The sequence below is a fragment of the Aquarana catesbeiana genome, linkage group LG05 (genome assembly GCF_042186555.1).
Source record: "Aquarana catesbeiana isolate 2022-GZ linkage group LG05, ASM4218655v1, whole genome shotgun sequence".
In the NCBI taxonomy this organism is placed as follows: domain Eukaryota; kingdom Metazoa; phylum Chordata; class Amphibia; order Anura; family Ranidae; genus Aquarana; species Aquarana catesbeiana.
The window spans coordinates 161,069,558-161,095,176 of NC_133328.1; the positions used below are offsets into that span (position 1 = coordinate 161,069,558).

The window sequence follows — 25,619 nt, forward strand, 5'->3', positions numbered from 1 at the left end:
TTCATCTTTCATATTATGCAAAAACATTGGGCTAACTTTGCTGTTTTTTTTTTTTTTTTCCAAAAAAAAGCGTTCAAAAAATTGCTGCGCAAATACCGTGCGAGATAAAAAGTTGCAATGACCGCCATTGTATTCTCTAGGGTCTTTGCTAAAAAAACATATATAATGTTTTGGGGTTCTATGTAATTTTCTAGCTAATAAATGATTTTTACATGTAGGAGAGAAATGTCAGAATTGGCCTGGGTGCTCCAGAATGCCTGAAGGTGCTCCGTGCATGTTGGGCCTCTGTATGTGGCCATGCTGTGTAAAAGTCTCACATGTGGTATCCCCATACTCGGGAGTAATAGCAGAATGTGTTTTGGAGTGTAATTTGTGGTATGCATATGCGGTGTCTGAGAAATAACCTGCTAATATGACAATTTTGTGAAAAAAAAAAAAAGTAAAAAAAAAAAAAAAAAAAAAACTTGATTTTGCAAAGAATTGTGGGAAAAAATGACAACTTCAAAAAACTCACCATGCATCTTTCTAAATACCTTGGAATGTCTTCTTTCCAAAAAGGGGTCATTTGGGGGGTATTTGTACTTTTCTGGCATGTTAGGGTCTCAAGAAATTAGATAGGCCGTCAGTACTTCAGGTGTGATTAATTTTCAGATATTGGCACCATAGCTTTTGGACTCTATAACTTTCGCAAAGACCAAATAATATCCACCGATTTGGGTTATTTTTACCAAAGATATGTAGCGGTATAAATTTTGGCCAAAATATATGAAGAAAAATTACTAATTTGCAAAATTTTATAACAGAAACAGAAAAATGCATTTTTTTACAGATTTTTCGGTCTTTTTTCTTTTATAGCGCAAAAAATAAAGAACCCAGCGGTGATTAAATACCACCAAAAGAAAGCTCTATTTGTGTGAAAAAAAGGACAAAAATTTCATATAGATACAGTGTTGCATGACTGAGTAATTGTCATTCAAAATGTGAGAGCACCAAAAGCTGAAAATTGGTCTGGTTAGGAAAGGGGTTTAAGTGCCCAGTGGTCAAGTGGTTAAGAAACGGAGCCCTAATTGGTTAGCTATGTCCCCTGGCCTTTAGCACCAGGATGGACTAAGACCTCATACTGAGTTGCTTAAATATCCCAGCTATGTAATTGGTGAAAGTATCAAGTACTTCCTTTGTGGTGCAGAAGTGTGAATGATTCCTTAGAGGATAAATTGCTGTCCTAGTGTTCTCCAGTAGATGGTGTGGCAGGTGAATTGTGTATTGTAGCACATGGTCTGGGGAAAGCGCACACACACGCCACAAGAGTGGGCTAAGATAGCGAGATCACAAGAAAAGAAGCTTGTCTGTTTTACCTTTTTAAACGTTCTATAATGTCCCATTACCCGAGGTGCTGGTAACAGCACATTATCTTTTTAAATTCACATATTTAGGTTCATTCAGCTGTTGATGAGATGGACAGTTTAGATGATGTGGAGAATAGCATGCTGTACCACAATCAAGCTGTCATTTTGTATTACCTGCGCCAGCACATGGAAGCCATTGCCATTGGAGAAAAACTTTACCAGTTCATTGAACCCTTTGGTAAGTCCCTTTTCAGTCTTGGTGAGTCAAACTGTGTTATAAAATTATATCTGATTATTTATGAAAGCTTTGACAATATTTTTGGGTTTCTGACCAAAATATTTTATATTTTCATGTAAAGCATTTTCAAATTGCAGTTATTTTGTTGTTTAACTTCTTTCTGGCTTATTATTTGCACATTCCGTCTGGATTTTCTGGCTATTTAAAGTGTAGGTAAATCATAACAAACTTCTTTCATTATTACATTTTCTCCCCTTTAGTCAGTTAAAGGAGTTGTAAAGGCAGAAGGTTTTTTATCTTAATGCATTCTATGCATTAAGATAAAAAACCTTTTGTATGTTGCAGCCACCCCAGCAACCCCTGAATTACTTACCTGAGACCGATCTCTCTCCAACGATGTCAAAGTCGTCCGGGGCACTCCTGATTGGCTGAGTCACAGCAGCGGCACCATTGAATCCCGCGGCTGTCAATCAAAGTCAGTCAGCCTATCGGGGAAGAGAGGGGACGGGGCCGGGTTGGGGCTCCGTGTCTGGATGGACACACGGAGCTGTGACTCGGCTCCAGTGCCCCATAGGAAGCTGCTGACTGTGGGGGCACTCAATAGGAGGGAGGGGCCGCGAGCAGCAAAGGGGGACCCGAGAAGAGGAGGATCCTGGCTGCTCTGTGCAAACAAAGTGCGCAGAGGAGGTAAGTCTAACTTTTTTGTTATTTAAAAGAAAAAAAAATGAGACTTTACAATCACTTTAAATATACCATTTGAAAAAGTTTGTTATATGAAATTTCATGTCTGAGGTTTACAATCACTTTGTTTATAATTTCCTTTTGCTCATACATAACAACAGGACAGCCTGCTCACTTTCCTTTCCTTAAAGTGGTTGTAAAGGCACAAGGTTTTCTTTATCGTACATGACGGGACACAGCGCAGGCCATAGTAATTACTATGTGGGTTATACGTCGCCTATAGGTGAATGGATACTGGCAGATCAATCAGACAGGAAGTGCTCCCCTATATAACCCTTCCTACACATGCAGTGCCTCAGTTTTTTTTTGCCAGTGTCTGTAAGGTGGTGGTCACTGATGTGCTCTTGGAGCATACTTGGCGGTCCGGAAAGGTATACTGAGAATTATGAACTCCATTCGAAAGCTGTCGGCCAAAATGAATGGTACCTGAGCCTCGTAGGATAGGAGAGAAAAATCTTCAAGGTTTGCCTGTAGTGCAGCCTTACGGCGCTGGACCCTGCATAATGGAATCCTGTGCAGTATTTGGTCTGACCAAAGTGCTTTCAAGCAGGGTGCTATACAGGTGCAGGGGAGTGGACCCTAAATTTAGGTGGACCGAGTCCTTGAAGGTCTTTTATGACAGAGATCGCCCGGGATAGGTGAAGGTTGGACTCCTGTTATGATTCTGAGTAATGCGGCAGGATTTTTTGAGTTTGCTTTTGCAGTATTTAAAAATAAAAATGTGACTGGTCATTCTCCCTGTGGCCACTGGGGGCAGTGTGCTGTTGGTGGCAAGGTTGTGTGTGTCTAGACCAGTGTTTCTCAACTCCAGTCCTCAAGGCGCACCAACAGGTCATGTTTTCAGGATTTCCACTATTTTGCACAGGTGATTTGATCAGTTTCACCACCTTAGTAATGACCACAGTCGTTTCATCTGAGGGAAATCCTGAAAACATGACCTGTTGGTGCGCCTTGAGGACTGGAGTTGAGAAACACTGGTCTAGACTAGAGTATTGGACTGCAGTTTTTTCATCCAGCCACTAAAAGGCACGGGGTCGCTCAGTATAGCCTAAGCTTTTGCAGTGTAGGCAGGAAGTGGAAGAGCGGCCATTTTTTTTGTTGTTGTTGAAAACACATGGGCTGAAAGTTCAGGAAGGCTTCTAGAGACACACAAACAGATTATGGATAAAGTCTGAGTACTACCTATGGGACAGATGCATGACCATACAGGACACAATTATATACTGCATTGATACAAAAGAAATTATTTGCATCAAGGCATACTTGTATACTTGCTGATTAATCCAGGGGCTTGGACAACTGTCAATACACCCCTGCATGGGTATCAGTGCATTTAAGGGAGTTGTGTCTCCAGATTTGCATGCATTTGATATGTAGGTGCTTATGTTTATGTTAAACTGAAGCGGTATAGAGCCTGCATTCAGGATGCATTTGATGTGTTTGGCTAGTCTTGCAAACTAGTATTGAACCAAATGCATTTGGGCAAGTGCAACATAATGACATTTTTTGCATGCATACCTGTATAATTTCTTGAACCACAGGCATTGAACTACATATTTACATGTGTGTTGGCATAGTACTGCACATTTGTTGGCATATAACTACATATTTACATGCCTGTTGGCATAGGAACTGCATATTTACATGCGTGTTTGCATTTAACTGCATAAAAGTCAAAAATACATACTTGTATACCGAAATAACTGCATACCTGGGTACCTGCGTACTTGCATACCTATGTGATTTCATAGTAGTAGACCAACATGGTTTTGGGACTGCAGCCTTGGGGGGGGGGCTGCGTATTAGGTTTTGGCAAATATAGTTGCTACATTATGTACCTGTTAAATGGCTCCAGAAGGGTAGGCGGCCTGGGGAGGCAGGTGCACCGCCCTCAGGTCCAGTGATCTGGTGGTGTTCACATCTCCTGATGGACCAGTGGCATCAGGTGTATCTGAGCCACTGTGGTTTTTGGCATCTCAGTGATTCTTGACACCCTAGAATGTCATTAGGAGAGCGTAGCGGAGCTGCAGTGGACTGCGGCGGCATCACTCAGTACGCGCCTAATCTCTGCTGATCTCGGATCGAGCCTGGTTAGTACTTGGATGGGAAACTGCCCACGAATACCAGGGGCTGTAAGCTTTTTCCCTCCAGAGTGAGGGAGGTGTCTGAGGCTGCTGTGTTTTGAAAGTATATTGGGGCAGAAACCTGGTAGATAAGGTACACCTCTTGGAACCTTCTGGGTCTACCATAGAGTCATCAGCCTTGCATTGGCTCTTGGAGCAGAAGCTGTGGACTCAACCGGTAACGGCCCCAAAACCAGAAGGGGACAGGAGATCTCAAGGTTCTAGGCAAATTTCTAAAACATCCTTCTGTTCAGGTTGGTCTGATCAGAGATGGCCTCTCTGCAAGAGGTAGATTTTGGGTGTCCCTAATCATCTATGGCAGTGTTTCTCAACTCCAGTCCTCAAGGCGCCCCAACAGGTCACGTTTTCAGGATTTCCCTCATCTGAAATGGCTTTGGGAATTACTAAGGCAGTGAAACATATCTTCGCGTACCAGTTTTCCAGGCTCATCAAAGGTTTCTGCGGCTGCTCTAGAATTTCCTGGTAGAGGGCTGCGCTGACTTTGGACTTGATAAAACACAGTGGACCAACACCAGCAGATGACATGGCTCCCCAAATCATTAGGAACTGTGGAAACTTCACATTAGAGCTCATGCAACTTGGATTCTGTGCCTCTCCAGACTCTGGGACCTTGATTTCCAAATGAAATGCAAAATTTTCCACAGTCATGGTGATTTGGGGAGCATGTCATCTGCTGGTGTTGGTCCACTGTGTTTTATCAAGTCCAAAGTCTGTGCAGCCCTCTACCAGGAAATTCTAGAGCAGCCGCAGAAACCTTTGATGAGCCTGGAAAACTTCATGCTTCCCTCTGCTAACCAGCTTTATAGAGATGCTGATTTCATTTTTCAGCAGGACTTGGCACCTGCCCACACTGCCAAAAGTACCAATACCTGGTTTAATGATCATGGTATCACTGTGCTTGATTGGCCAGCAAACTCGCCTGACCTAAACCCTCTAGAGAATCTGTGGGGTATTGTCAAAAGGAAGACGAGACACTGGACCCAACAATGCATTACTGTGGCCTGCTCTGTGTCCTGTGATGTACTCCAAGAAATGGATTTTACAAGTAAGTATGTAGGAAAATCCAATTTTTATTCAAACTATTTGTATACACCGACAAGAAGAAAGCTTTGAAAATGTTTAGTTTGGTGTTTTCTACTTCATCCACATCCTGCAGTAACAGCTAAAGAGTTGATAGAAAAATATTCTGTTCTTATAAAGCTGTGTAAAAATGCCAAGAATTGCAAGTTTTGCATTGTGACAATTAAGCTACAGTGTCACATAAAATATACATATTGGGGGGAAATAATATGTATCTGAGACTAATTCTAAACTAGTGCCATAGCAGCCATCTAGCTTCTAGCTTTGATTTATTTTTTTTAATTTTTTTCCACAGCTTAAAAAAGCTGCAACAGCTACCGCTCAACATACAGGTTTAAATAAATCAATCAAGACAAGCAGTCTGTACCATCAATAGAAATTTCATCCAGAAGCTTTGGTTTTTTTATACTTCAAAGTTTTCTTTTATTTGAGTTAAAATTTTAATAGATTTAGGTTTAGGGACAGTTGCCTAAAAGGTTCTTAATCTGTTGTATCTACGTGTAAATCTGTCAACGACTAGTATATTTAAGAGCACAGCAATCTCTCCACTCAGCACAGGGTTTCTTTAATAAATTCAACTTAAAAATAATAAAGAGCTCTAGCCCATTTTCCATAGTTCTTTAACCTAATTTATGTTAGTAACACCCTCTCCCCACCCTCAGCCCTTTACCCAGGTGCTTTTTGCCTCCTGCAATATTGGCAGCCTTGGTGTTGAATAGGATCATACTCTTAGCATCTCCACTGTAGGAGCATGGCCTGTTTCAAATCTATGGGGAGTTACTGTGTGGGTTTTGGCACTGAGACTATAAACCCCTGACTAGATCCCTGCTTTAACAAACAGGTAAGTAAGCACTGGGGTGGGGTTGGCCTAGGTTGAGGAGCAAGGACAGATAGGCTGAAAGGTGCAATTGTCCTGTAGAGGGAAGGATAGTAAGCATTGGGCTTTTGGATTGCTAGGTTTAACAAAAAAAAAAACCAGCTACTTTTAAAAAGTAAATACAGCGGGTAAAATTAATTATTGAACACGTCACCATTTTTCTAGGTAAATTGTGTTTCTAAAGGTGCTATTGGCATGACATTTTTACCACATATCTGTAACAACCCATGCAAATCATACAAAAAACCAAAACGAATACGTTCAGAAATGAAGTTATGTGTAATAAAATGGAATGACACAGGGAAAAGGTATTGAACACGCTAACTGAAATGTATTTAATACTTCGTTCAAAATCCTTTGTTGGTAATAGGAGAAACTAGTTGCATGCATTGCTCAAGTGTGATTTTGGCAAATTTTTCCACACAAACGGTCTTCAAATCTTCCGTGGGCCTCTTCTATATGAACTCTGATCTTTAGTTCTTTCCATAGATTTTCTATTGGATTCACGTCAGGTGATTGGCTGGGCCATTCTAGCAGCAGCATCTCCACGCTATATAAACTATTCTCCAAACCAACAGCCTAGGTGACTTATCAGATGGCCTGGGAGAAAGACCTGGACATCAAAATGGCAAGAAATGCTAGCAACTCAATTGCTTCTTCTTAAATCTTTATTGAGCACTAACAGCAGTGCAACATATAAAATGCTAACATGTTTTGGCCAGAGCCTTCCTCAAAGCAGACCTGGACATATCTCCTGAGGTGGAGGACTGGCACAAATGGAGCACACGGATTTACAAAGGCTTTTTAAACGTGGCTTTGATTGAGGCTAGCGAAAAAGTGCATGCTGGATGGTACTGGTACGTCTCTCGAAAATGTTTCCAGGCTTGTTGGCCTTCTGCTTGAGGATGTGGCCAGATAGGTATGCCTTTACATACATGGTGGACTTGTCCTAAAGTGTGCCGTTTTTGGATGAGCGTGCACGCTTGTATTCTTTCAGTTACGTTGGCCAATATTCTTAAAGATGCAAGTATTATCCTACTGAATGAACCAGTCGAAAACATCCCGAAACACACACAGACCTTAATATATTTCATGTTCCTGGCTGCCAAAATTGCCATTGCAACCGTCTGGAAAATCCCAGTTATAGACATTTCCCTAATGAAGCGTAAACTCAATTGGATAATGCAAAATGAAAAATTGGTTAGCGTCTTGTGAGACCAACAACATCTCTTCAGCAAAATATGCTGTCCTTGTCTTGCCTATTAGCAGATCCCAGACATAAGGTGCTGACTCCAGGAATGGCTGGTAGTAGATTCCCGGACGGACTCGCTTCCTTTTTCTTTATCTTTTTCACTCCTTTTTCATTTTTTTTTTTTTTCCATTCTTACCCCTTTCCCTACCATTTTTTCACAAACGATTAGTAGTGGGAGTTACATTCCCCATAAATGACTGCATTGTGTTGTGACAATGGAGAGAGTAACTGCAACTTACAGCTTAAGATAAATGTTTCATTTTTTTTGAAGAATATGTCAAAGTTTTGCGATATTGTTTTAAGGGTCATGGTATCGTGGACGGACCTGCAGGGCTACCCTGAGGAGGGCCTTTTTTCTACCTACGGGGGCCTTGTGGGTTTCCTCTGTGCAACTACCTATTTAATGTTTGGTCCTCATATTTGTTCTTGTGCCTATATCGATCACCAAGGTTGACCTGCCTTTTTTGCAAAACCCTGATTATGTTCCCCCCCCCCCCCCCCCCTTTTTGTTCCTTTTATATGCTTGTATTGTTGAATGATTCAAGCATGGCAAGGATTGTTTGCCGCTCTATTTTGTTTTATGTTTTATAGAAAAAAAATGTTATAAAAACTATTGAAACAGAAATATATTTACCTAGAAAAAAAATGATGATGTGTTCAATACTTTATCCACTGTATATAAGTAAAAGATAGATACACACACACACACACACACACACACACACACACACACACACACACACTTACTGAAGTATGGAAAATGTGCTAAGGAAAAAAAAAATCCTGTTGCCCATAGGTACCAGTTGGCCTCAGACTGTAATTTCTGAAAGCCAGGTTTGATAATAAATCCTAGATGTTGTGGACCATAAAATATTCTTCCTGCAATGCAGATGCTGTGTATGTGTCTATAGTTTGATGAAGCTCTTTACTTGGAAAATTTGTGTAAAATGATAGTATGGTTAAGGTTTTACTCTAATAATCCTAAAATGTTCATTATGCAATTTAATTGTTCATGTTTCTGTATACTTTCTTTCCCATCATGCTGTCTTTGACACTGACATTTTAGGCATGCGTCTGAGAATACCTAGATCGTCGCACCACAGCTCCTATGGATCATGCACAACACACAGCCGAGGTGAAGATTGTTACTAATTTTTGTTGTTCCCTTTTTTCCTCCCAAGGTCCAGTGGAAGCTGGCAACCATTCAGGATCATGTACCAGTGGAAGCTGTCTATAAATGATTACAAACAACTAGTGTTAACTTAATTTTTGTTTGCAGCTCTCAAGGATGTTGGATTATGCTCAGATTTCCTTGCTTTCATAATTTTTTTTCTTTTTTGTGACATTTTCTTTGAGGCACCACTATAAGGCAACTTTGGAAGTCCTCCTTGCCTCCCCTATCCATACCTCCTGTTGTTGCAAAGGGGGAGGTATAGAAGAGGAGTGGGGAATCACGGGGTACTGCCCATTTTCCCCACAATAGGGGTTGCCTTGAACATGGCTTATCTGGACAATGTCGTTTTTAAAAAAAAAACTACTGTTACCAGAGCTCACTTTTTCAATACTTACAGCAGTAGAGAATAACTGCGTAAAGGTTTTCCGTGTTCTTTTAGGGCCCCTTCATGTGTCCAATGCATTGATTTACCGCATGAGCACTATCATACATTGCGCCTTTCTGTTCAGTTTTAGTGGACTGGAAATACACTGCAATGCCTATTTTAACAGATTGCACTATTTTTTAAATGCAATGCACCACTATACATAGATGATTCATATTTGTGTGTTGCACTGCAATGCAAGTAGGTTGTATAGTTAAATTTGAATGCCATTCTAAATTATTGTCACCACAAAGCACCACACTTGGCTTTGTGCATTACCATACAGCACACGTCTTTTAAAGATTTCAGGACTGTGTATCAGTTGTCTATGCTGGCCCAAGCTTCTGCTCTACACCCCCCATACTTAGTCAATTGTGGTTTTGTGTATAATTCAGCCACTACTGCTACCACTGTTGTTACACACAGGCACAAGTGACGTAGGAGCAAGGGGTAGAGTAGAATCTGTGGCCAGTAGTACCAGAAGTGTCGGCTGACTTTAACAGTTGCATTTGAAGTCCATTAGGGCAAACGATAAGTAGTTGTAAGGCCTCATGCACACGAGACGCTGTTAAACGTGTGTTCAGAGGCAGTTGGACACTTTTTTTCAACTGCCTCTGGACTTATTCAATGTTCTCCTATGTGTCCATGTACACAGTCTCGTTTTTTGGCGTTTTTAGGCAGTTGTGTTTAACCTCGTTTTTCCAGAAGCAAAAAAATGGGTTCAGACGCAAACGTTTTCCATGTTTCAGATGCCAAACACGGTAAATGCTGGTACCGCGTTTAGCCGCGTTTGCGTTTATAAGTGTTTTTAAAGGAACCCTATTTTTTGGACCAGAAAACACAGAAATATGATGGTAAACTGCAGCAGAGAATGACATTTTGCGACCCGACTTTGGGGCCCCATATCTCGGGACCACAAATTTGGTGTGCACACACAGTGGAACTAGCACTACAACATATCCAAATTTGGGGTTTTTAGCACCAAGTGGCCCCGAGATACAGGGCCCCAAAGTCGGGTCGCAAAATGTCAAGCACTTTTCTGCAGCAGAGAATGACCTTTTGCGACCCGGCTTTGGGGCCCCATATCTTGGGGCCAGTTGGTGCTAGGAACCTGAGCTTTGGATTTGTAGTGTTAGTTCCACTGTGTTAGCACACCAAATTTGGGGTCCCTAGCACCAAGTGGTCCTGAGATACGGGGCCCCAAAGTTGGGTCGCAAAATGTCATTCTCTGCTCTGCAGACGCTTCTAGACGCAAACGCAGTAAAACGCTGTTAAACGTGGCTAAACGCAGCATGCAAATGCGGCAAAACGTGCTTTTAACGCTGGTTTCGGCTTTTAAAAACATGTGTTCAGCAGAGTTTGCGCCGGCGTCTCGTGTGCATGAAGCCTTAATGTCTATAGCTGCAAGTATTTACAAGAAACAGCTGCTGAAAGGGTCTGTGTCTGAATAGTGGCTTCTAGGGTCTCTTTCACCAGAGTTACTTTCATTTTTAGAATGATCACGTTCTGTTCAGCATTTAATGATCCTGGGAAATCAAGATGCTAGAAGTCATTTAATTACAAAAAATCCCATATGGGACATGTTCAGTTAGGTTTTGTTAAATGACATAATCTAATTGCTTGACTGACTCTAGTAGTGTAAATTGCTGGCTAAGCCCAGAGCTTGTGATACATAAAGTGACTTTTACCGTTTGAACTGATTTCCATGACTTATCTAGTGGCACCTTACCTCTACTTAGAGTTGTTTCTTAGCCAAGTATGGCACGGATTACATTTTCTTTCTTATTTCTGTAGTGGTTACTGTTAGTTACCTGCTTAGTAAGCCCACTAGATGACATGGTGTGTTCGGGGAATTAATGTGTACTTATTGATAAACCCCAGGCTATCTCTTTAACTGCAACCAACAGAATGTTGTCGAGTGCAGTGGAAGTTGTTTGTTTCCATTAGAATAACATTTTTTAATTAGGCCAATATTTTCATGTAAAAATTCTTGTGAAGCTGAAAAATTATTAGATCTTTTATTGTATATTACTTGCAATCCTGAATTTATGCCCAAATGTTAACATAATACGCTATCTGATGAGAGTCACAGACCCACATTTCCTAGAGAACCCACTGCTATAGCCTCTGCTTTGATGGTTTCATTCACATTACCTTCTTGACATGGAACCAGCACTGTAAGGTGCCTGAAACAGACTACTTTTTTTTCTTTTTTACCTTTCAGCTATATTTGTATTCATACATCTTTTTTGTAGTGTTTTAAAAATTCATGCATCTCAGCAAGACCGTTAGTGCAGGTGCATGTCCACAATGATGTGCTATATTTTTACAGCAACAATAAAAATATTTAAAGTAGAAGTACAGACAAAGCTTATTTGGCTGTACTTCTATGAATCACAGGAGTGCAGTGGGTTTTGCAATGCTGTTACCCACTGGGCTGAAGCCCACTGTCGGCTGACGTCACAGAGCCAGTCCAGACTGGGGAAAGATCGCCACCATATGGTCAGGATCCACCCAAATGCCTGGACCGGCGCTCAGCCTCTCAGCGAGCCGTTCCCACCTCTTCCACAACCCAGTGAGGCAGGGGCGAGCAGAGAGCCGGTGACTAACAGTCACCAGCTTTCTGCTTATGGAGCACTGAGAACTGAGCGATCAGCGGTGTTTGATCGCTCGGTTCTCAGCCTCGCATGACAACACTGCTGTGATGCATGGCATGAAAAACTGTAGACATGCAACACACTGAATAGCACAACAGGACACTTTGTACTCTTCCAAAAGGTAAAAAAAAAAAGTTTACTCAATGGACACCAGCCACACACTAAAACAGACCAGTTAAGTTTGCAGTTAGTGTGAATGTCGCCTAAATACATATTTGAAATGTTTTAGAAACAGCATAAATTATTTTAAATTTGTGGTGGTTTTCTTTATTTCTACGCTCTTTGACATGTCATTGAAGAAGGGTTCTGGTTTGTGATTGTTCATTTGTTGGGTATCTGATCCATGAATCCCATACTTTGTTAAACAACTTCATTTTATCTTACACAATTGCTGTTAAGTCTTTCTTTAAAATAATGACATTTTGTGTTTAAGTTGGTCAAATGGTAGGGCTGCAGACTTCCAGTTTCTTGCTATTGCGATTTTAGCTGATATGAATATAAATGTAAGAAGCCTTCTATGGTTTTTTGAGGCTTCGGCTACCCTGCCACCCAGGAGTGCGTGCTTTGCGGACTTCACCAGGTTAATCTGGGTGAGGGTATAATATAAAGTTGTAAACCCTGATTCAAAATCTCCTGACTTTGGGACATGTCCACCATATATGATATGCTGTTCCCACCTGGCCACATCCCCGAAAGCACCCCGGGGTAGCTCCAGTTACAAAAGTGGCCAGTCTGGCCGGTACCATATACCATCTTAATAAAACCTTATAGTTAGCCTCTATAATGGAGGTGTTGGTCAGCGATTGAGAAGCTGTCATTGGTGCCATTCCTCAAGATCTAAGGTTTCTTGTAAATCTTGTTCCCATTGAGTCATATAGTTTAGTGTTGTCGTGATATATGTCAAAATCGTATATATAGCAGATATATGGCCCCTGAGTTTGTCATATTGTTGACACATATGTTCCATGGGAGTCATTGTCGCTAGATCACCCTTGCGTGCTAAGGTTTGCATATGATGGAGTATTTGAGTGTCTCTAGTGTTCAGTGTTTGGCATTTGATATTTTTCTACCAGAGATCTTTCAGATAGCATACCCTTATGATCACAGAGATCTGCTATCCGTATTAGGCCCTTGTTGGGCCACCATTCGAATGCGGGGGGAGTGAGGCCCGGGGTGAAATCTAGCTAGCGGATTGAGAAGTGACTTGAATTTGAGTCCTTGAGAGTCTATCCCAAATATCTAGCGAGAAGGAGAGAGTAGGACATAATATAATTGGTCTCTCTTTCATTGGGAGCCACATAATATGGGAAATTGGTTTGGGGTGACAGGAATAAGATTCCATGGTCATCCATAGTGCTTGTGATTGTTGGGAGTGAAACTTGGTGAGTTGTGCCAACTGGGCCACGTAAAAGTATTTCTGTAAATCAGGCAAGCCAAGTCCCCCCTTCTGTTTTGGAGTGTACATTGTACCTTTGTTTCCCCCTGGCCTTTTGTCTCCCCAAATAAACTGAAGAATCTTTTTTTTAAATGTTTGCAGGTCAGATCGGACTAGTGACACAGGTATAGTGTGGAACAGATATAAGACCTTTGGTAAAATATTAATTTTTATTGAGTGTAATCTGCCAAACCACGATGGGGGGTGAATCTGACATCTGGCTAGGTCCTCTGTCAGCCGTTTGAACAGGGCAGGGTAGTTTTGTTTATATAAGGTTTGTATAGACAAGGTCAGTCGTATTCCTAAATATGAAAGAGCTTCCGGCTCCCATAGAAATTGGTAGGATTGTTCGAGTGTTTTTTGGGTGGAACTCTGCAAAGAGAGGTTCAGTGCCTTGGATTTACTGTGGTTGATTTTAAGACCCGCGATTTCTGAGAATGGTTGTAAAATAGCATATAGATTGGGGAGGGAAGTGATAGGTGACGATAGAGCCAGCAGAAGGTCATCTGCAAAAAGTAAACGCTTATGCTCTGTCTCCACAAACAACACCCTTGACATCTGGACAGGTGTGAATCCTTATTGCCTGTGGCTGTATTGCTAGAGCAAATAACGGGGATAATGGGCATCCTTGCCTAGTTCCCCTCCGAATATCAAGGGGTTGAGAAGAGTATCCCCTGAGCATCAAAGATGCTGTTGGGGCTTCATACAGAGTTTGAAGGAGGGCCAGAAAGCGCTTGCCAAACCCAAAGCGACATAACACGTTGAATAAGTAATCCCAAGATAGGGAGTCGATCGCTTTCTGAATATCCAACGAAAGCAGCATGCCCCGTCTAGGTCCTTTACAGTCCAAGTCAGATTGGATAGCTGAAATTAGATTTATAACCCTGCAGGTCTGATCCAATGCCTGGCGGTTTGGGACAAAGCCTGCCTGGTCTGGATGAATATATTGTGGGAGGAAAGAGTTTAGTCTAAGGGCTAGTATTTTTGTCATTATTTTTAGATCCATGTTAATTAGGGAGATTGGGCGGTAGTTAGCGCAAATCCCCATGATCTTTTCCCGGTTTTGGTAAAACATGTAAATATGCTGCATTCTCATGTCTGGGGATTTTATTACCCCGTCTCAGTTCATTAAAATAGGAACATAAATGGGGACAAGGATCTCTTGATATTTTCTATAATAATGACCTGAGAATCCGTCTGGACCTGGGGCTTTAGAGGGATGTATAGTTTTTATTGCCATCCTAATCTCTAGTTCTGTGAATTCTTTGTCCATCAGTTCTGTGTGGATGTGTGTAAGTTGGGGCAATAGAACGTCTTGAAAGAACGTTTCTGTCTGAGTTTGTGAGTGTTTATTTGGTGGGCTATACAGTTTGACATAGAATTTGTGGAATTGCCGGAGGATCAGTTCAGGATTTTGAGTGGGGTGCCCAGTGGGTAGTCGCAATTTAGGTAAAGTTGACGTCCTGTATGTTTGGTGTACTAGCTTCCTAGCCAACATTATGGTTGGTTTATCTCCCAGTGTGTAGTATTTATGTTTGGACCAGCGAATATGTTTCTCCGCTTGAGTGGTCAGGCTTAGGTTTAGTGCTAGTCTCGCTTCGTCTATCTTATGCCTTATTTCAACCTGGGGGGTCGTATGCTGTTCTTTCATTAGTTTGTCTAGGTTCGCTTCTAATTGATCGTTTGTTCTCGGGTCCTTTTCGCTCTGGCCGCTATTTGAATTAGTTTACCCCGTATAGCAGCTTTGTGGGCCACCCAATTTATCGCAGGGGATGTTTCCGACTAATTATTGGTCCGAAAGTAGTCCTGTAGTTCTTTCTCAATTTCGGTCTAAAGTATGGGGTCATTCAGTAAGCTTACGTTAAGTCTCCATGGGGTTTGCATTTAATTGGAAATTTTGTGTTTTAAATTTCAGAAAATCTCTAGGTAAAATGTTATTGCAGGTGTGCTTTATGCCATGATGTCCTGCTTCTTAATGTCATACTACTTCACTAACTTACTTGTTTTGAGACTGTCAGTGTATTAATCTTTTTTATAAGTAACTCATGGATTGCTGTTTAGCAGTCTTTTACCTTAAAAAGTTGTGGTCCTAGTTCTCAAAGTGCTTAAAGTGGTTCTGAAGGCTGAAAGTTTCTTTTTTATTATTTTTTTTTTTCCTTCATGCATTGTATGCTTTAAGGTAAAAAAACCTGTGTGTTGTTCCCCCCACAGCCCCCCTAATGCTCATCTGAGCCCCCTCCTCAATCCATCGATGTGCACGAGAGCCTTGGTTGTCCCAGGACTCCCTCTCCTCAGATAGCAGTGGAAGCTACTGGCTCCCACTGCTGTCAATTGCAGCCAGTGAGCCAATGAGTAGAGAGTGGGGGGCTGAGCCGCAGCTCTATGTGTCTTATGGACACAGAGCAGGGCTCAGGAGTGAGTACACACCACTTCCTCTTTAGCAAGCGGCTTGCTATTGGGGAAACTGGTCAAGGGGGAGTAGCCAGGAGAGACGGCGGGGGCCCAAGAAGAAGACAATCACATCCATCCCTGTAGTGAGTAGGCATGTTTGAGATCAGAAAAGGGTCTCAATTTACCCCCCTGAACTATATGCTTTAGTTTAACTATACCTTTCTTTGCCCAAACCTGGGGGTCTGGTACAGTATTCATGTGCGGTAAAGGCTGAACCTTTAATAGCACTAGTGCTTGGAGCTCACGTTTTTCATATGTGCACTCTGGTTCCTTGTCACAGTCCAAAAATATGCTCAAAAGTTGACTAGCTTCCAGCCACACTAACTATTGTGCATGCATATCAATAAGGAGGTGTATGAGACTGTAAGCTCCTTTGGGGCAGGGACAGATCAAAAGGTTTAATTTTTCTATATAAAACATCTCCAAGCATGTTTGTACTGCTTAAATAAAATACATTGCCATGGTTTTTAAAAGAAAGCAATGCAAACCTCACTGACTTTTTTTTTCTTTTTTTTTTTCTTACTGTTAAGTTATGTGTACGTTATTATTAAAACAAAAGCGGGGGTTTATACTAATGACATCTAACAGAATAATTATCTGTTCCTTGTTCTCTTTCAGAGGAAAAGTTTGCCCATGCTGTATGTTTTTTGCTGGTGGACATGTACCTGTTAACGTACCAAACTGAAAAAGCATTACATCTGTTGGTAGTACTAGAGAAAATGATTTCGCAAGGCAGCAACAACAATAAAAATGGTAAAAATGAGGTAAGTCATTGTATAGCATCCACTTTTCAAAAAGACAAAATCAATGTTCCTTTCAAAATGTTAAATAACATAGTGACAATCTGGACTGGTGCGCATCAGCCATGTAACGGGAGATTCAGACCTGAATCTTGGAAATCAGGTGCTAAGAGATATGGCTTCTTTGTGCAATAAGGGCCAATTCACACTATGTGCAGTGGTAAAACGTCTGTCACCGCAAGGGCGCACAGGAAACTATTGTGTTTTTTTTTTTTCGTTTTTTTTTCCCTTTTTAGTGATTGAATTAGATGGATTTGTGTGTTTTTTTTTTTTTTTTTTTCCCCCCTCAACCAGACTGTTTCCTATTCTCCCATTCACACTGCAGCACAGCCTAGCACTGCACTAAAATGCAGACATGCTGCATTTTATCGCAGCACACCGGCCCAAATTGCACTGGGGTGTCAAGCATCGCACTGTGGGACATTGCAGTGAATGGAGTGTACAGTTTGTACACTTCAAATAAAACTTGTGCAAAACAAAAAAAAAAGGGGGTAGTGTGAAGCGCTGAATCGTGTCCCACACTGCCTCCTAGCCAGCTGACTGCTCTGCGATCATGTGTGAATTCGCCATAAAAGTAACACCTGTGGTGATAAGGTGGGCTGTACTTGCCACAAATAAAAAGCAAGTGGTTGATTGTCCACTAGCATAAACGTGAGTAGGGTGATCTTTAATTTGTGTTGAGTTTTGGATATCATCTGTTTTTGTTCAGCTAGTTTAAGGGCTCATTCACACAGGAAAAAAGAATGCTGTATCTAGATGCGTACAGCAGATAGTTTTTTATGCATGGAAATGCGGCACTAGTAATCATGAGCCTATACACATGGTTCATTCACACAGGCATATGCATAGTTTCTGTATGACTATAAATTCTTGCTGACAGGAGATCCTGCAGAAAATATGCATCCAAAGTATTTATGTTTCTAGATGTGTTTTAGACATGTACAGCATTTAGGCGTGTGCCAGTCTTCTATTTTTTAGTCATATGAATGATTGATTACACTTGTATGTGTGCTCACGTTTAGGAGTGTACGTGCGTAAAATCTGCAGATCTGTACGACCAGGGAAGTAAAGGTGTTCTTTTTTTTTTTTTTTTGCGTGTGGCTAAAAGCAGCGCACATTTTCTTAATCGTACATCACGGGACACAGAGCCATAGTAATTACCATGTGGGTTATAGGCCACCTTCAGGTGATGGACACTGGCACACCCTAAACAGGAAGTTGCCTCCCTATATAACCCCTCCCACTACTGGGAGCACCTCAGTTTTTTCGTCAGTGTCTAAGGTGTTGGTCACGAGTGCTGTGCTGAGCTCTACTGGAGCAATCCTTGCTGGGGCTAGCTATGCAGTCGGATCCATTCAAAGTGTCTTTTCAGGCCGAATGGTACCCGCGCCTTGTGGCAGAAGAAATGAGGTTTAGCCCGTAACGCTTCTCTTTTTAGAGAGCTGAACCCAGGGATCCAGTGCTTTGGTGTTTTTAGCCATTACGTTTTTACTGGCGGGGTGCTTTACGGGTCCAGGAGTGTGGGTTCCCCTAGGGTCCCCAGTCCCTCAAGGTTTTGTAACTGAACCCACCATGAGGGGTGAAGATTGGGTCTGTTGGTTTTACCACAGAAATCCCTGCGGCAGGAAAGGTAAGTGGAGGTTTCTAAAGAATTTTTAAATTTTCTTATGAAATGTTGTCATGCCTAAGAGTCACCACTGGGGGCAGTCTAGAGCACCTTGTCATGCTTTCCTCAAAGATCACGCTGTGTCAGCAGAAACAGCAGGCTTCCCTCCGGCGAGCAGTTCAGACCTCCGGTAAGATTGGGGGGGATTTTTTCCACTAAAAACACCCCACCTGTACAAAGCTCTCCCCCTCTCCTTGGATAGGGGGAAGCCAAAACAATCGGCGGTGCCGCTCCTTTTTTTTTCACCGCCCCTGCACGGCGGCTTGTCACAGTTCTCCTCCTCCTCCGCCACCACACACACACACACACACACACACACACACACACACACACACACACACACACACACACGAGTAAGAGGTTGGTGACACAGGCATTCCCTTGGCACATTTACTAAAAGCATCAGGCTGAGCATTAATAGCAGCGGCAGTTGCTGGACTATTGCTCAAACAGTGGATGCGATTTCTTCTTGTAGTACCTCTCCATTTGTGCATCGGGCTATGGTCAGAAGGGGGGTTGAAACACCCCCAAAAAAGGGCTAAAGGGTCTCCCTCAAGCTCTGGAAAGTCTACTCATCTCTACAATGGCATTCTCCCCTGAGAGGGGTTGGCTGTTCAGATTGAGCATTGGGACCATGAAATGTTTGCAACTGTTTTCAACACTGCAGCCCCTGTCTATATTACTAAAGAGGTCTTTTTCCTCAGCCATGATAGGATTGGAAAAAAGGTTAGCGACTTTAATCGCATCCCAGTGTGGGACAAAATGCGACAGGTTCCCTTCCATTACCCAGGAACCTCAAACTGAGGAACTGGGGGCGGGAGAAGATGAATTCCCTCAGGAGACCGTGGTGAGGCTGATGACTCCTCTTCTGAGGGGCCAAATGGGGGGGGATCAGCTTCACAATCTGTGGTGCAATTTCTTACTGAATGGTCCGCTCCACATTTATGCTACCCTTAACTGAGCATTTTGGATTCGCTAAAGCCTCCTCAAGCTGTCAAAGCATGCCTTTCCTGTGCATTCATTGCTGGAAAAGCTTTTTGTATCTGAGTGGGATCACCCAGATAAGCATTTTTTTCCCTCCTAAAAAGTTTTTTCACACTTTATCCTATGGGGGAAAAAATACACTAAAGGTGGGGATACCAGCAATTGACGCTGCTGTATCCTCTGTGAATAAAAGTTTGACTTGTCCGGCAGAAAATGCTCAAATGCTTAGGGATCCAACGGATAAAAAAAGCACTCCTCCTTGGCAGGTTAAGTGCTTCAGCCTGTGCTGTCAGTAATTGGTCTTTCCTTGAGAGATCAGTTAAATAGGTGCTCAAGGTTATCCTGTTCAGCAGGCCCAGGATCTGGCAAGCTACTAGCAGCTTTATGTTTTCTGTAGTCGGTATGAGAGATTCTATCTTTCAGGCCTTGCGCCTTTCGCTGAGCGCCATGCAAGAAGCTCCTGGCTAGTCTTCCTTTTTGCAGTGAAACAACTGTTTGAGGTTGATTTGGGTAATACAGCCAAAGAATTTCTAGTGGAAAAAGTACCCCTTTGCCATTTAAGAAAAGGAGTAAACGTATTTCATTTTAACAAGCTCCTTCTCCAGTGCCAGGGGCATCAGCCTCCAGGCAGTCACGACGGCCTCTGCCATCAAGTTCAAGAGGTAATCCTCAGGGTCAACCCCGGGGACAAAAGAAGTCTTGGGGGAGGAAACCTACTAAATGCTAAAGCCTCCTTATGAGGAGGCGCCCCCTCTTGCTCGAGTTGGGTGGAATACTTCTGCAGTTCTTAAAGCGTCAGGCAGGAAGAGTGTCGAGACAGATGGGGGACTTCCTCAATAGCTCCAGGGTACAAACTGGAGTTCCAAGAGTCCCCGTCTCCTCGTTTTCTCAGATCAAACATTCCTAAGGATCCAGAGAAAAAGTCTTTCTTTCAAGCATTGGACCATTTTTTGGCAAGAAAGTGATCATGGTGGTCCCCATTAAAGAGCAGGAGTTGGGGTTTTGTTCAAACCTTTTTTCACGGTGCCAAAACCGAATGGAGATGTCAAACCTATTCTGGATCTCAAAGACCTAAACCGGTTCCTGAATATTTTCTTTTTTCTCGCATGGAGTCAATCCAATCAGCTGTCTCCATCCTACAAGGATGGAGACAGAACTTCTGGCGTCAATCGACATCAAGGATGCATACCTCAATGTGCCTATTTCACTGCACTCCAGTATTATCTACTTTTCAAGGTAGAAAATCTTCATTTTCAGTTTGTAGCTCTGCTTTTCGCTCTAGCTACTGTACCTGGAGTGTTTACAAAGTTTCTGGCCCCTCCTCTAGCCAGATTAAGGGCCCAAGGTATAACAACTATAGTTTACCTAGACGATCTGCTCTTGATAGACCAGCCGGTAGCCCGCTTAGACCAAAGTATGGTCCCCACATTGAACTACCTGGAATACCTAGGTTAGATTCTCAACCTTAGAGAAATCTTCCTTAAAACCATGAAAGAGGCTAGAATACTTGGGTCTGATCATAGATACACCCACAAAAGGGTATTCTTGCCCCAGGCAAAGATCAGCACCATAAAGGAACTGATTCAGGTGGTCGAAGCAAAGAAGAATCCTTCTATTCAGCTTTGCATGAGGTTGTTGGGAAAGATGGCGGCTTCATTCGAGGCCATTCCTTATGCTCACGTTTCATTCGAGGCTGCTGTAAAACAGTATCCTATCGGCTTGGAACACGAAGGTCCAAGCTTTCGATTTCCCAATTTCTGACTCCAAAGGTGCGCCGAAGCCTCAGTTTATGGTTAATAACCAAAAATCTGCAAAGGGGAAAATCCTTCATACAGTTACCTGGGGAGTGATAACAACATATGCCAACCTTTTTTAGGTTGGGGAGCAGTCCTGGAAGAGGCAACTGTCCAAGAGAAGTGGTCCAGATCAGAAATGACTTTGCCCATTAACATTCTAGAGATTCGGGCAGAGCACTTGGCCCCGAGTGCCTGAATGTTCAGTTTACGGAATTGTCCTGTCAGGATCCAATCCTACAATGCCACAGCAATGGCCTATATCAATCAACAAGGAGGCACAAGAGATTGTGCGGCCCAGAGAGAGATGAATCATATCCTATCTTGGGCAGAAAACAATGTACTTTGCCTATCGGCAGTCTTCATTCTAGAAATAGAAAATTGGCAGGCAGACTACTTGAGTCGCCACCAGTTGTTCCCGGGAGAATGGTTCCTTCACCCCGATATCTTCCTGTGAATATATCAAAGATGGGTGATCCCAGACGTAGATCTGTTTTACGTCCAGGTTCAACAAAGAAATCGACAACTTTGTGTCAAGAACAAAGGATCCGCTAGCATGTGGAACAGATGCCTTTGGTGTTCCTGTGGAATCAGTTTTCACTGATTTATGCATTCCCGCCCCCTTTATTCTGCATGCGTCCACGACTTCTTCACAGGATCAAGCAGGAAGGGAAGTTACTGATTCTTGTGGCCCAGGAGATCTTGGTATGCAGAGATCATAAGGATGGCAGTAGGGGTCCCATGGATCCTACCACCACGTCCAGACCTTCTCTCGCAAGGTCCGGCATTCCATCCTACCTTACAAACGCTAAATTTAATGGGTTGGCTATTGAGACCCACATTCTGAAGAAACATGGGCTGTCAAGTTCAGTGGTATCTACCTTGGTTAATGCAAAGAAGCCGGCCTCCAAAATGGCATATTAGAGTCTGGAAGGCATATGTCCTGGGATGTATCCAGGGGTTGGCACCCCAGAAAGTATGTCATAGGTAGAATCCTTGACTTTTTGCAGATGGGGTTAGAAATGAAGGTGGCCTTGAGTACTTTCAAAGGCCAGGTCTCGGCCTTATCGGTATTGTTTCAATGACCACTTGCTTCGCATTCTTTGGTTCGTAGTTTTTTTCAGGAGGTAACGCAGCTTAATCCTCCGGTTAGGTCACCCCTGAACCCTTGGGACTTGAATTCAGTTCTGTCGGCATTACAAAAACAGCCTTTTTGAGCTGATACGACATATTCTCTTGGTCCTTTTAACAAGGAAACTAGTTTTTCTGGTAGCCATATCTTCTGCAAGAAGGGTATCAGAGTTGGCTGCTCTTTCTGGTAAAGAGCCATATTATTCACAAGGATGAGGTAGTATTGTGTTCCTCATCCTAACTTTCTACTGATGTTAGTGTCAGGTTTTTTTTATCTAAACCAGGATATTGTTCTACCTTCATTTTCCAGAACCCTGTTCTATGGAAGAAAAATCGCTACATTCTCTCGATGTGGTGAGAGCAGTCAAGGTCTACTTAAAGGCGACTGCTCAGATTAGAAAAACGGATGTTTTTGTTGCCTGAAGGTCCTAAAAGAGAACAGGCAGCATCGAAAGCTACTATTTCTATATGGATTTGACAAGTAATAATTCTAGCTTATGGTTTTAAAGTGGTAGATTACACCCTTTCAAATCAAAGCGCACTCCTCCAGGGCTGTTAGTGCTTCGTGAGCAGTGCATCACCAAGCCTTCTTGGCTCAAATCTACAAGGCCGCAACTTGGTCTTCAGAGACATGAGGATGTCGCCTTTGGGCGCAGTATGCTGCAGGCAGCAGTGTAAGTCCTCTGATCTCTTGTTGCCCTACTTTGTGTCTCCCTCCCCTCAGTTGGCATTGCTCTGGGACATCCCACATTGTAATTACTACGGCTCTGTGTCCTGTGATGTACGATTAAGAAAATAGGATTTCTAGAACAGCTTACCTGTAAAATCCTTTTCTTTGAAGTACATCACGGCACACAGAGGTCCCTCCCCTCTTTCTGGTATACACGTGTATTGCTTTGCTGCAAAAACTGAGGTGCTCCCAGTAGTGGGAGGGGTTATATAGGGAGGCAACTTCCTGTTTAGGGTGTGCCAGTGTCCATCACCTGAAGGTGGCCTATAACCCACATAGTAATTACTATGGCACTGTGTCAAGTGATGTACATCAAAGAAAAGGATTTTACAGGTAATCTGTTATAAAAATCCTATTTTTCACAGCTACATTACTGTGCAAAAGTTGTTATTATACAGGATTTATATAGCGCAGACAGTTTATGCAGCGCTTTACAACATTAGAGCAGACAGTACAATTACAATACAGTTCAATACAGGAGGAATCAGAGAGCCCTGCTCGTTAGAGCTTACAATCTAGGAGGGAGGGTCAAGTTATACAAAAGGGTAATAGCTCTGTGGGATGAGCTAATGGAGAGAAAATAGTGCAGTTGTTAGATGAAGGCAGGATAGGCTTCTCTGAAGAGGAAAGTTTTCAGGGATCGCCTAAAAGTGGATAAATTTGGAGACAGTCTGACAGATTGGGGTAGGGAATTCCAGAGGATGGGCGAGGCTCTGGAGAAGTCCTGGAGACGGATATGGGAGGAGGTGATGAGGGAGCTAGAGAGCGGGAGGTCTTGGGAGGAACGGAGAGGGCTAGGCTAGTGATGTAGCTGGGGGCAGAGTTGTGGATGGCTTTATAACTTATTGTTAGTATTTTGAATTTAATTCATTGGGCGAGTGGCAGCCAATGGAGGGGATTGGCAGAGAGGGGGTAGCAGACACTGAGCGGTTTGTAAGGTGGATGAATCTGGCAGCAGCATTCATGATGGACTGAAGGGGGGATAGTCTATTTAAAGGTAAGCCAATGAGGAGAGAGTTGCAGTAGTCGGTGAGAGATAACCAGGGAGTGATTCAGGAGCTTTGTGGTTTCATTGGTTAGAAAGGGACGTAGTTTAGAGATGTTGCGGAGGTTGAGGCGGCAAGCTTTGGAAAGTGATTGGATGTGGGGCCAAAAGGAGAGTTCAGAATCCAGGATAAAACCTAGCACCCTGACATGGGTGGATGGTGGTGCCATTGCTCTTGACCGACAAGTTAGGGGAAGAGGCACATGGGGGAGGAAAAATTATAAGCTTGGTTTTGGACAAGTTGAGTTTGAGGAAGTGGTGTGACATCCATACAGATATGTCGGTTAGTAAGTTAGTGATGCGTGAGGAGACTGATGGAGTGAGTTGAGGGGTGGAGAGAGAGATTTGTGTGTCGTCAGCGTAGAAATTATATTGAAAGCCGTGAGAGGCTATCAGCTGACCCAGGGAAGAGGTGTAGATTGAAAATAAGAGGTCCAAGAACAGAACCTTTCGGGACCCCGACGGAGAAGGGAAGAGGGGTGGAGGAAGTAGAATTGTAAGTGACACTGAATGTGCGTTGGGATAGGTAGGATAAGAGCCACTAAAGAGCACAGTCACGAAGACCGAGGGAGTAAAGTTTTTTGAGGAGGGGGGGTGGTCAACTGTGTCAAAGGTAGCTGAAAGGTCCAGAAGTAGGAGTACAGAATAGTGTCCGTTGGTTTTTGCAGTTTGTAGATCATTTGTGAGTTTTCTGTGGAGTGTTGAGGGCGAAATCTAGATTGAAGGGGATCAAGAGGTGGTCACTCAGTTGTTTGTAAACCAGGCGTTCAAGGAGTTTAGTGGAAAAGGGGAGCAAGGAGATAGGGCGTAGGTTGTTAAGATTGTGTAGGGTCCAAGGACGGGTTTATAAGTATGGGGGTGACCAGTGCATGTTGTAGAGCATTGGGGAAAATGCCAGAGGCGAGGGAGAGATTGAAGATGTGGGTTAGAGAGTGTAGGATGGAGTCAGAGGGCGACCGTAGCATTTGAGAGGGAATTAGAGTCCAGGGGACAGGGGGTTAGGTGGGCGATGGAAAGAAGTGTAGCAACTTCGTCTGTAGTAGCAGATTTGAATAAGGGGAGTGTCAGTTGTACCTGTTGACATGGGGTCACTGGGGGAGATACCTGTAGAGTGGAGATTTCATCACGGATTGTATCAATCTTCATTTTGAAGTGATTAGCGATCTCCTGGGTAATGTGTGAGTCAGTGGGTGGAGGCGGTGGAGGACGAAGTAGAGAGTTGAAGGTAGAGAAGAGTTTACGGGGACTGGATGAGAAGGTGTTAATAAGAGTTGTAAAATAGGTTTTCTTGGCAATATGGAGGAAAGAATAGTATTTTTGGAGGGCAGATTTGTATTGGCTGAAGTCTTTGAGAGACTTAGTCTTGTGCCACAGACGCTGAAGAGCGCGACTAGGTTTTTTGAGAATTTTAGTGTCACCTGTTTGCCAGGGTTGTAGGGGTCGAGGCCTAATTCTGCGTGTAGTGAGGGGAGCGAGCTTGTCCCGGGTGGAGGATAGGGATTTATTGTAGATGGATGTGGCTTGGTTGGGGCAGGACAGGGGAGAGATTTTGTCATAGAGGTGGTCAGTAGCAGAATAGAGGAGAGAGGCGTTGAAGTTGCAAAAGTTTCTACGGGTGATGGTTAGTTGATTGGAGGGAAAGGTGGTGGAA

At 43.0% G+C, this 25,619-nt stretch overlaps 1 protein-coding gene across 2 annotated transcripts in view; it reads left to right on the top strand.

Annotated features, from left to right (window-relative positions):
- CNOT10 (CCR4-NOT transcription complex subunit 10) overlaps positions 1-25,619 on the top strand; it is a 224,901-nt gene that overhangs the window by 34,815 nt on the left and 164,467 nt on the right. Inside the window, exons 5-7 of one of the 2 annotated variants that reach the window (XM_073630300.1) lie at positions 1,434-1,584; positions 8,745-8,813; positions 16,438-16,583. In XM_073630300.1, the coding sequence (XP_073486401.1) occupies positions 1,434-1,584; positions 8,745-8,813; positions 16,438-16,583 (366 nt within the window). The remainder of the gene's footprint in view (positions 1-1,433; positions 1,585-8,744; positions 8,814-16,437; positions 16,584-25,619) is intronic. The other variant, XM_073630301.1, reaches the window with a different exon arrangement.